General features: G+C 42.2%; 1 protein-coding gene across 2 annotated transcripts in view; it reads left to right on the top strand.

Annotated features, from left to right (window-relative positions):
- The window catches only part of STX10 (syntaxin 10), a 610,467-nt gene that overhangs the window by 73,327 nt on the left and 524,242 nt on the right, over nucleotides 1-12,898 (top strand). For both annotated transcript variants that reach the window (XM_044084737.1, XM_044084736.1), the window contains one exon: nucleotides 8,155-8,324. In XM_044084737.1, the coding sequence (XP_043940672.1) occupies nucleotides 8,155-8,324 (170 nt within the window). The remainder of the gene's footprint in view (nucleotides 1-8,154; nucleotides 8,325-12,898) is intronic.

The raw sequence follows: 12,898 nt of genomic DNA, 5'->3' as shown, positions 1-12,898 counted from the left end.
TAAAGTGATGTGGTTGTGATTGGTAACATTTCTTATGAAGCGTATGTTATGTTCATGTTTTGTGTCTGAAATTTCAGTACAAATTTTGTTAAAAGAAGTACTGTAATGCTTCAGCTTTCAAGTACAATTTTAAATGAAATTTTACGAGGAGAAAAGAAAATTATTATTTAAAACTGACAGAAATTGGAAGACTCATACTGCAGACCTAACTAAATTTCCTGTAGGGTACTAAGTCAAAGAATGTGTGGGCTGTCTCACTGCCATAGAGGGGATTAAACCCCGACAGAGACCCAGAAAACTGGGGTTTGGCACTGGAGGAGATGACTTGAGGTTGTAGAGAGGTGAAGGGGCTGGGCCTTTCCATCTCTTGCACAAGAGGCACATGTCAGGGGATACTCATTCAGTTTGTCTTCCTCATTAAAACCTGGTGAGCTGACTGAGTGAGGTGCCACTTGTGAATTCTTGTACCTGCTGTGCACTATGCATATTATGTGGCCGCCCCTATAAAGATTGCTGTTCGTGTGTGGGGAAGTGCAGTTAAGCAGTGTAAAATCCCCATGTGGCTGCCAAGATGATAGCTGTGTTGTGATTGGTTCTTGCCCCCCCCCCCCGAAAAAAAAGTTGTGCATGTTCTGGCCTGTTTTGGCTTTTTATTGGGATATCCGGTAATGGATAGAAAACATACGTCAGCGGCAGTTTTTTCTTTGAACATGTTTTTCAGTTATGCAGGTAGTGCTGATATGGTTCAAGGAATTTATAGATACTGTCGCTGTAATATGAACCAAGGCAAAGGAAATTCAATGTAGTGTCTGTGCAAGGTTACAGTGCCTCAGAGTACTTCATTTCTTATCATGTCATCAAGGGGGTGTTTTCTATGTCCAGTCCCCTGTGAGTGATCACTTAAATATTAATAATTGTGACCAGAGTCAAATCACCTTTAGCATGAAACCAGCTGTTTGACCACAAGTGTCATATTCCTACCATGTTGGGGACCACTGCAGTCTGGTAAAAGTACAGAGCTGGTCTTCATACTCTCAAGTGTCCCTCGTTTTGGCTCAAACGTTTGCTCTGTCAGTCTTAACAGTGGTGCTTGCTTGCTTTTAGTCAGCAGATAATCACCCCTAAAGCTACAGACTACTTTTACTTCTGAAAATACACGCCAGTTTCAACTCTTCTTATTCGGTCACATTTTAAAGTTTGCAGTGCAGTTATTTTAATAAAGATGGCCTTGATTGGAGGAAACCTTTGTTCCTGACTAGCTGTGGCTTTTATCTCTGATTCTGGAGAGAAAAGGTTGAGAGCTGTGTTGGTCTCTGCTGAAACAGTTCACCTTTAACCAGAGCACACCTGTACAGATATTTACTACTATACGATTCAGACCGTCAGAGTGCTCTTAACATGACATGAATGTATTGCTGTTCATCCATCTGTCCCTCAGAAAGTTAATTCTGCTTTAATGGAATTAGTATTTCCTTGAGCACCGCAGATGTAACGTTCAGATTTGAAGTTATCCCTGCCATTCAGTAGGCCTGTTGTACCTGTGTGGTATGTTTCCCACCATCCCGCAGTAGTGCATCTTTTTTTATGTACGATTCCCTTAGTGACCTCTTAACCTTCATAAGGTTTCTCTTGTGTTTACTTATCCTGCTTGATACCAGCAGTGTATGTGCGAAGGATGCTGTTACTTATCATAGTTTGTACTAGCAGTATCTGTGCGAAGGATGTTTGGTATCCTGCTTGGTACCAGCAGTATCTGTGCAAAGGATGCTGTTACTCATCATGCTTGGTACCAGCAGTATCTGTGTGAAGGATGCTGATGTTCTTCATGTTTCACTGTTGCAGTCATTACATTTGGGTAATCTGCTGGCAGGTTGCCCTCAGTCAGCCTGAATTCTAAAGTTTTGGGTCCTGCGTCGGTTGCTGTCTTCTCTTCCATGACGTCAGGTCATCAGGGGTATAAAACATGCAGCCAACGCCATTTTCTTTAGTCTTTCTTGCCGCGCGGTGCCTGAAGCAGAAGCATTTCGTAAGTGCCGGTCAGCCGACTACTGAAATATTAGAGTTTGAGTTTCAGATCCAAAGTCTTCACTAAAGCCAAGTACCCCATTGGGGAAACTTTTTTCTTGCTTTTTACCGATGTCAGAAAAAGTTAATAATTGTACTTCTTGTGGGAAGCAAATACCTCATAAGGATTTCCATTTATACTGTATTCCTTGCCTAGGCCCTGATCACAACGTGCCTGGCTGTCTGTTTTGTGCTAGATTTAACCAACGCATTATTAAGCGTCTGTATATTTTTGCATCAAAGTATTTTGGAAACAGATTTAACTACCCAGAAATGTCGTCTGATAGCAATCCGACTACCGGAGTACATAAAAAAAACGCAAAGAAAAGGACATAGAAAGGCAGTCGAGATCCAAAACAGACAACAAAGCTTCTCCTAAGCCAGTTGCCGGTTCGCCGGTACTCAGTGAGGCGCTTTCACAGTCCCTGATACCCGCTAACTTTGAGTCGCAGGCCTCTACGGACACCCATGTGGAGTCCGGCATGCCGCAAGATACTCAAGGTATTGGACAGACGGATGTATCTTCCTCGGATGGGTCCGGAGCTGCTGAGCAGGCACCGACTTCTGAAAGTGTATTCAGACCTCAACATTTGTATATCAAACAGACGACAGCTGCAAAACCAAAGACAAAAGCAACTTCTAAAACTAAAAAAAAACGACGCATGAGCCACGTGCACAGGCCTCTATGCCTAAAAAGCAGATTATCAAAATGGCTGAAGACCTTATTACCTTGATCGGGGGTACCCATCCCCCTCTAGATAAGAAGCCTAGGCAAGACACTGATTATGAATCTTCAGATCAGGTTTCTATTTCTTCTGATCATATCTATACATCCCTATGAGGATTCTGATGCTGAGGAGTCTATTCCATCTGCATCTCCTCCTGAGGATTATTCATTTGGAGAAACCTTACATACTTTGAGGGAACATTTTCACTGGGAGAGTCAAGACTTCTTCTCCCTCAGCACAAGCCTTTAGCCATTCCCCCTGTTTTAGACATTGTGGATGATGTGTTTTTGGAGTCAAGCTTGACCCCTGACTCCTTACCTCCGGCTCCCAGTAAGCCTGACGGATGTTACAGGGTCCCTGACTCACATACATTTTTATTTAGAAACCCTGCTGCTGATCCTGAAACTATATTTCACAGGGTCCAAAGGGAGTTAAGGCCTCAACAGCAAAAAATCCTACCCCCTCTGACAGAGATTCAAGGGCACTAGACAGATGGGGAAAAAAGGTTTATACATCTGCAGCCTTGGCAGTCAGGGCCTTAAACTGTCAATTTCATATGCTAAAGTACCAACAACATGTTATGGGATTGCTGAAACAGAAAATTATGTTGATTTCAGAATGTGCAGAAAATAAAGAATTGCAGGAATTATTGCATGCAGCTGAACAAGTTGGAAAGCATACTTTGCAATGTGGTTTTGATTCCTTAAAGGCCTCCTGCAGGGCCGCAGTTACTGGATCTGTGATTAGGAGGCATGCCTGGTTAAAGGAACAAAATGTGCCTGATCATGTTAAAGCTAAATTGCTAGATGCACCTTTACAGCATGATTCTCTGTTTGGTATTAAGGCAGAAGAGGTTTTAAAGAAAATGGAAGACAAAGCTAAGTCTATGCAAACTGTTAAAGACTTCTTACAAGTGCAGCCACCAAGATTCAGTAGACACTGGCCTACAAAAAATTGGTCCTTTCCTGTGTCAGACAGAGCTCAAAGGGGCAAATCCAGACGCCCTAAGGGTTCCAGATACCAGGCGCAAGATTCATACAGGTCAAAGCAATGGGGCGCTTCCACCTCCAAATCTGGAGGAGATAAAGCGTAATCCTACAGAAAGCAATCCCAATGACACCTCTCTGCCTACACCAAGCACTTATCTTTTGGCAGCACCCATTGAGGGGAAAATTAGCACTTTTTGCTCACAAACCAAGCACTTATCTTTTGGCAGCACCCATTGAGGGGAAAATTAGCACTTTTTGCTCACAATTGGCAGTTAATATCCCAGGACAAGTGGGTACTAAACATCGTATCACAGGGATACAGATTCCATTTCCACACTCTGCCAATGGAAAATGGTTGGCCAGATCTGCCAAAAATATCAATGGGCAGAGGCACAGAAACAGGTTACGTCCCTTATGGATATGGGGGCCATTCAGATAGTACCAGAACAGGAAAAAGGACAAGGTTTTTACTCGACTGTTTTGGTACCGAGAAAGAACAAGGCCTGGCGGCCAATATTGGGTCTATCGATTTTGAACACATACCTGGACATTCCAAAATTCAAAATGCTGACTTTGCAGCAGCTTCTGCCCATGCTGGGCAAGAATGCTTGGCTGGTGACTTTAGACCTAAAAGAGGCATACTTGCATGTCCCAATAGGACAGTCGTGCAGAAGATACCTCAGATTCGAGGCTGGCTTAATGCATTACCAATTCTCTGCACTGTCCTTTGGCTTGTCTACTACGCCCAGGGTCTTTACAAAGTGCCTGGCACCAGTAATTGCATTTTGCAGACAAAGAAGTATACAAATATATCCTTACTTGGACAACTGTCTCATTCAAGCAGAGAACAAGAACACTCTTCTTCGACACCTGGCGTTTGTGAAAAGGCTTCTAACATGCCTAGGGTACACAATAAACAAAAACAAATCACAACTGGTACCCTCTCAAAAGATAACATTCCTGGGTGCAAGCTTGGATACGACTGCCCAGATGGCTTACCTCATGACAAACAAGCAAAGACAACTGACTACTTACTTCAAACTGATGGCAACAAAAACCCAGTCTTCTGCAAGACAAATTCTGCAGGTTTTGGGCTTCATGGCATCCTGCATCCTACTGATTCCATATGCAAGACTGCATATGAGGAAACTTCAGTGGTACCTAAAAAGTTTATGGAGGCAACATTCACACAGTCTGGAAACAATGATTCCTCTCATTCCCTGCCTGCAACAGGAGTTTCTATGGTGGGCAAAGGCATGTCACCAAAACATGGGATGGCCCTTCACTCTACCCCCTGCCAGCCAAACCGTAACAACAGACGCATCAGATTATGCCTGGGGGGGGGGGTCCACATGGCAGGAAGATGCAGTCAGGGCTTATGGACACCAAAACAAATGCATCTACATATCAACCGGAAAGAGATGCTAGCTAACAGCCTTCAAGGACTTCATCCAGGACAACTACTGATAAAGACGGACAACACCACAGTCATGTGGTATATAGACAAGCAAGGGGGCACACACTCATAGCCCCTTTGCAGATTAGCCATGGCACTGTGGGACACAGCTTTGACCTACCAAATACATCTTCAAGCTCAATTCCTGCCAGGAAAACAAAACACTCTGGCAGACGATTTAAGCAGAAACCTTATGGATCCTCACGAGTGGAAACTAAATCCACAAGTCTTCAGCATGATAACAGAGAAATGGGGGAGCCCAGACATAGATCTATTTGCCTCTCCTCAAAATTATCAATTGAAAAGATACTGCACAAGGACTTATCACAGACAAGCATGGAAAGTGGATGCCCTATCCTTCAGTTGGAAAAACCTATCAGTTTAAGCCTTTCCTCCTCTGCCTCTTCTACCCAAGGTCCTCCTAAAAGTCAGACAAGAAGCCAAAGATGATATTAATTGCCCCGGACTGGCCCCGCCAATACTGGTACCCAATCCTAAGGAACTTGTCTCTCTACCCAGCTTGGACCTTGCCTCAAAGACCACATCTACTGTCCCAGCAAAACAATCAGACGCTGCACAATCAACTACAGATTCTGAACCTGGCAGTATGGCTAATCATGTAGTCATACAAACAACACCTCTCAGTAAAGCTGTGGTGGATGTAATTTTGGAAGCCAGAAGGCCTAGTACTAGAAAATCTTATGCTGACAAATGGAAGAGATTCTGCGCTTGGAATCAGTCACAAGGAACTGATACAGCAGAACCAAATATTCCTCAGATATTACAATACTTAACTGAGATGCTTGACAAAGGCCTATCTTTCTCATCAATCAAAATCCATGCCTCTGCCATTTTAGCTCATTACAATACAGAGCCACCAAGCTTTTCTCATCCTTTACTAAAGCAGTATCTTAGAGGAGCCAAAAATATAAGGCCTCCTAGAAGATCACGATTACCTGCATGGGACCTCAATTATGTGTTGGAAAAGCTCACCTGCCTCCATTTGAACCAGCTGCTACCGCTGATCTAAAGTTCTTATCATGGAAAATAGCTCTGCTACTAGCAATTACTTTAGCAAGAAGAGTTTCAGAGCTACAGGCCCTCATGGCTGTAGAGCCTTTTATCATATTTTACCCAGACAGGGTGTCTCTTGAGGACAAATCCTACTTTTTATGTCTAAGGTGGTTTCCAGTGTGGCTCTTAACCAAACAATTCAACTGCCAACTTTTTATCCAAATCCGCAGAACAAGGGGGAGAGAATTCTGCATTCCTTGGACGTACACAGGCAGCTAAGATTCTACTTGAGCAGGACTAAAGCTCTATGAAAAACTGAGCAATTACTAGTGTCATATGATGCAGGATCAGAAGGAAAGGCTCTTTCCAAGCAGACAGTTTCAAAGTGGATAAGCCACTGCATCCGTTTCTGCTACTTACATCATGGTAAACCTGTGCCCACTGGCATTAGGTTTCATTCCACCAGAGCTGCAGCTACTTCAACAGCCTTTCTGAGGGGAGTACCAACCAAAGACATTCTACAGGCTGCTACTTGTTTTGTTCACACCTTTACAAAGCATTGCCATTTGCCTCTCTACTCTAAGCCCAGGGCAGGCTTTGCCACTGCAGTGCTGCAGGGCCTTATAGCAGCACCTAATGCTGTTTAGCTCCAGCCTCCCAACCATAGCTTTGGGATTCTACCCAAATGTAATGACTGCAACAGTGAAACACGAAGAACATAGTACAGTTGTGTACACTTACCATAAATGTAGATGTTCGAGTGTATTCACTGTTGCAGTCCAGGTTACCCTCCCGCCACCCCCCTGTCATTCTGAAGTTTATCTTTCCTTCTCTATCTTCTACAACCCAACCTGTGTGGTGTATTTGCTTGTAGATGAAGGTAAAGTTTACATTGATGCATGTATATGTATGTATATATATATATATATATATATATATATATATATATATTTTTTTTTTTTTGGGGGGGGGACCTGACATCGGGGGCAAGAAAAACTAAAGAAAATGGCGTCTGCTGCATGTTTTATACCCCTGACGACCTGACGTCATGGAAGAGAAGACAGCAACTGATGCAGGACCCAAGACTTTGGAATTCAGGCCGACTGAGGGCAACCTGCCAGCAGATTACCCAAATGTAATGACTGCAACAGTGAATACACTCGAACATCTACATTTATGGTAAGTGTACACTACTGTACTTTACTCATCATGCTTGCTACCAGCAGTATCTGTGCAAAGGATGCTGGTACTTAACATGCTTGGTACGAACTGTGTCTGTGAGAAGGATGCTGTTACTTATTGTGCTTGGTACCAGCAGTGCCTGTGCGGAGGATGCTGTTACTCATCATGCTTTGTACCAGCAGTGTCTGTGCGAAGGATGTTGTGCTGACCAAGTTACTATCTTTTTTCCAACAGAGCTGTCATGATCATGGATTTCAGTCCTCCCATTTCCTTGTTTATTTTTCAACATAGGAGTCCCTTTCCACTGCTTGAAATCATTCTGAAGTGTCACACTGTGCAAACCTGTTTTTTGTTGTAAGGCAGTGTCTATATATTTGACTTGGTGGTATTATTTTTAATACGTCTGTCATTCCATTTGGATTTTAGTAGAGAAAGTAGCATAAAACTGATTCTGGTCAGCATTCCATCTGAAATACCACCCTGTCCATGCTTTCAGTATTTTTTCCGATGCACTTTTGGTGAATCAGAAATGTAGTAACCATTAGTATCATGTTACTAATAACTTCTGCAAATAGGAGTCTGGCACTATGTAAAAATGCCCTTTTACTGTGACAGACTTTTCTTGCTTTAGAAGTCGTCTTTAAGGTTCACAGGAAATGTAAGTGAAAATCAAGTGGCCTTCAGCTGATTTGGTTATCTGTTTTTTTGTTTTTTTTTACAGGGAGGTCAACAAGGCACTAACCACTTCGAGGAGTCTCTACCAGCGATGGTGTGAACTGCTGGAAGAAACTGGCACCATAAGCAAGGAGGAGTTTGACTGGACAACAAATGAGCTCCGTAACAGTCTACGCAGTATCGAATGGGATCTGGAGGATTTGGAAGAAACCATTGGTATCCTTGTGGAACTCCGTTTTCAACCTTCACTAATTCATAATTGGGTTTTGTGGTTTGCATTTGGCATAGCTACCTGTGCTAGATTGAAAATTGTGGTAGTATAGCTTGGGTAATTTGTGAGCATTCTAGAAGTGTTTTATTTAGCTGTAATAGGGTGAAGAAGGCAGTCTGGCTCTGGAAGTAGATCATAGTGATTTTCCCCAGTTTATATGTGCTCTGGTGAACTATGATTGGAGTTGATGTGAATGTTTGGTGACTGAGACGTGGCAATACTACTAGAGAGAATTTGTCTTTTAGATATGATTTTGGAGACTGTATAGGATCATAGAGTAACAGGAAACCCATGGTAATTGAGTCTTAGGACCATTTACACATTACCAACTCTGAAACTGAACCTTCTGTGGTGAGGAGGGCCAGTACTTTCAAGCCAGAGCTGAATTTGTAAATACACATCCAGTCATGCATTTCCCATTTGAAGGAACATAATGTATCCCACTTATTAATTTCCAATGGAGGTCTATTCCAGAGCTGGGGAAAATCTGAGTTATGAAGGTATTTCTCTACCTTGTTTGTTTTATTTTGTTAGTGAGAATTTAGAGCCTTTCCCGCGGTGGTGGTGCTGCGGTAGCGTTGTCGCCTCACAGTAAGACGCTGTCCAGTTCGATTCTCCACTAGAGCGTCTTCTGCGTGGAGACATGCGTGAATGGGCGTACCTTCACTGAAGGTTGTGCGTCAGGCCTGGCAAGCCGGTACGTAAAAATCAACTGCCAATCATTAGCGGACCGGAGTTCCGCTGTGGCGACCCCTAACCGGGAAAAGCCGAAAGACACAAACAAAGTGAGAATTTAGAGCCTTTGTTCTGGTATTTGTGGGACTATTTGAGTTTTGAAGATAGAAGACATCCAGGAACACTGTGTCCTTAGTGGTTCAGAATGCAAGGCTTAGATTTGCCCTCAGGAGTCTATAAGGTATTGAATACAGAGCACAGTGCTTCCAGTATTTTCTGATAGCTTAGGGTTTTTAAGCCAGTGATCATCTTAGTAAAGAACCTCTAGGGTCTTTCTAGTTTGATTATATATAGTGTTATACAAAGGGGCATTGTATTCTATAATCGGTCTAGTCTGTGCCTATTATAATGGTCAGTGAACGTCTTTGTATCTGCATGATGTTCCCTAGGCAATCATTTGGGCTAAATAGAAGGACTTTCAGACTGGTGTAGTTAGACAATGATCAAATGAGGGAATTATAAATCAAAGTTCCAAATTGTTTAACAGCATTCTTATTATGCAATTGGGTATTGTCTGTATCATATCCTGGGGGGAGAAGTAGTTTACCAAACGTGGCAGTGTTGCGCTTTGTAGCATTTAATGTAAGCCCATTTTTTAGTACACCAGGTATTTACAAGTGTCAGTTTTTGTTGCAGGATATCAGAGTATGGCCTGACAATGACTCCCACTTTACAGGTATCTTCAAACTTGGTTAGCTAGGGGTCATGGTTTGTAGTCTGGAAATCGGAAAAGCACTATTGGTTACTTTTATACGCTTTGATGATGCATCAGCTACCTGCACCATATGGCTTCTGTCCTTTTTCCGATTTGTTTGTCTGTCTTACCATGTAGGGATCTTTTGTAATGCATTAAGTTTACTAACTATGCTAGCATGGGGTTTGCTGTCAGAGGCCTTGGACAGATTAAGGTCTGCCATATGTACAGCATGGCCTCTGTCAGCAGCTTGTATTACCGTTTCAAAGAAGTTAACCAAGACTCATTAGACAAGATCTACCCTTGTCAAAATCAACTGTTGGGGTCTGTCCTAATGATATTTTTAATGTCCTAGTTTAGCAGGTTATTATAATACATTCCATGGCTTTGCAGGAAGACTTGACAGACTGGACCTGTAATTCCCAAGTTTAGTGGTGGAGACCACCCGTTTGGAATGACATCACCAGTGCTGTGCAGTAAACTTCAGGGACAAAGCCTGTAACTAAATTTTGGTTAAGTATATTTAATTAGTGGCTCTGTCAGGGCTTGTTTAGTACTGTTTACTAAATGGCAGGTATATTAACAGGTCTCAAAGCAGGAAGTACCTTTAGTCTTGCAGAGCATATGCAGTACACAATCTTTAACGATGGGGGGGGGGGGGTGAGAGCTTCAGGGATAAGTGAGCTGTGCTTAGTCATCTCCGCGGTGATGTTTGCTAGTATGTTGGGAATGTCTACTGGGTCAGAGTAGAATATGTTCAGAGCAATGTTGGGTGTTATTGCTTTATTTAATGTAAGTAAAGGGCTTCTAATGGTCCTTGGTTTCAGATGTTGGCTTACATTCATTGGCTGCCTTAAAACTTGAAAGTACTGTTATGATCAGTAAGTCCGTTTTCTGATGCTGTCAGTGATTTGATTTATATTTAGAGCTTGTGGATACTGCCAGTTATAGTTTTAAAAGCCTTAAAATGATATTGCAACTCACTGGGTTTCTTAATAGATACAGGCAATGTTCTAGAACTTAAAGATGGGTGATTACCCTTGGAAGGGCTTCTGCAGACTTATGTGTTCTTGCCTTTGTCAGGGAGCCGTGTACCTCCTGCTTTTATTGGGAGCTGAATGGAATGATTTCTGCCTGTACAGGGCATCGATAATTGATGGCTGTCGAATTATGTATGGAATTAGACTGTGGATGACCTGGTTGTGAACTTTTTGAATTATGTAATTGTTTCTGTTTAGTTATTTGCTAGTACATAATGGTGTTTTGAAATTGGGTTCATAGGTGTTTCCTAGGCTCACAACCACTGGGGCCTTTATAAGCGTTAGCCATGTAACCCAAATGTATCCCATGAATAATTGTGCCTTAGAGTGTATTTGAAGGGGTGTATGTTAGCTAGGGCATGACTCAATGTCTGCCTCTGTCCATCAGAGACATAGGTGCAAGACCAGGGGTGAATTTCAGATTTTGCATCCAGTAGTCCAGGTTATACTTGAATAGAGTTAGGGAAAGGCTCTGCTTTACATGGATTGGAAGTCTATTCCAGAGAGTGGGAATTCTCTGAGATACATATGTTTCCCTTTAACATGTCCTATTTAATTTGCAAGCAAAGTTTAAATTATTAGCTGTAGTAGTTGTGATGCTGTTCATTTTGCATTTATGCAATGGGTCTATCAGGACGGGATCCAGAGATGCCTTGTATGCCAGGCATAGTTTATCAGCAGTCTGTAGGAAACAAAGTTTGTATGTAATTATAAGGAGAGACTGCAAGTAGCTTAGACTTGTGAGGCTGCAACTACTTCATTTCAGGATGTGTTACGTAATTTTACATTTCCTAGAGCAGCATTTCTCACTAATTGCATTACAGTACCCATTTTTCTTTCAAATCCCCCTTTATACTTTCTTCTGCTATCCTTTCCAGCTCTTTATACTTCTCCTGCTGTTGATTACAATGTTTCGTAACTGTTATCCTTTTGTTACGTTTGCATATTGTTTCCCTACTTAACTTTATCTTCACTAGTGTTAATGTATTTTTGTACTACCTTTACATATAGATTTAATTGCGTAGTATCTTACTATATGTATATAGATTTCAATAGTGTGTAATGTGATTTTTTTTTTGTACTACCTTAATGTGTCTGTATGGATTTACCTCTATCCAAGAAACATTGAATCTGTTAATGCTGACATGTTAACACAGAAAAAAAGTCCACTCCCTTTTACACGTTCTCTGAAGAATAACCCCAGAGCAAGAAAATTTTAAAACATTTTTGTGCCCCCACACTCACTGCTAAGTATATGTACTAACTCTGAGATCAGACAAGGGCATATTCCCCAACTGTGGGGGTTGTCAGTCTCGCACACCTGTAATCCATATGTTTTATCAACAAAACAGAGGTAAACATTAGGGAATCGAGCTCAATGTCAGGCTTGTGTCTATATATGTATATATATATATATATATATATATATATATATATATATATATATGTGTGTGTGCATGTGTGTAGGCAACACCATCAGTTCCCCTTTTCCTGTTTGTACATGGAGTTGTGGTGTCACATCAACAGCTACCATCTCCTAGAGCCAATGTTCACACTACTGGGTGACTATCCCTGCCACCCAGTGTGTGTGTGTGTGTGTGTGTGTGTGTGTGTGTGTGTGTGTGTGTGTGTGTGTGTGTGTGTGTGTAGGTAATGCCATCAGTTCCCCTTTCCTGTTTTTACATTAAGTTGTGGTGTCACATCAACAGCTACCATCTCCTAGAGCCAGTGTTCACACTGTTGGATGACTATCCCTGCCACCCTGTGTGTGTGTGTGTGTGTGTGTGTGTGTGTGTGTGTGTGTGTGTGTGTGTGTGTGTAGATATATGTGTGCATGTGTGTAGGTAATGCCATCAGTTCCCCTTTTCTTGTTTTTGCATGGAGTTGTGGTGTCACATCAACAGCTACCATCTCCTAGAGCCAGTGTTCACACTGCTGGGTGACTCCCTGCCACACTGTGTGTGTGTGTGTGTGTGTGTGTGTGTGTGGGGGGGGGGGATTGTGCATTTCACTGATTCTCATTTTATTGAATCACAAATTACTGACAAAA

The sequence above is a fragment of the Protopterus annectens genome, chromosome 9.part0 (genome assembly GCF_019279795.1).
Source record: "Protopterus annectens isolate FY-2018-M chromosome 9.part0, PAN1.0, whole genome shotgun sequence".
Taxonomy (NCBI): domain Eukaryota; kingdom Metazoa; phylum Chordata; order Ceratodontiformes; family Protopteridae; genus Protopterus; species Protopterus annectens.
The sequence above is the reverse complement of the archived record's forward strand: the minus strand, read 5'-3'. Positions and strand labels throughout refer to the sequence as shown.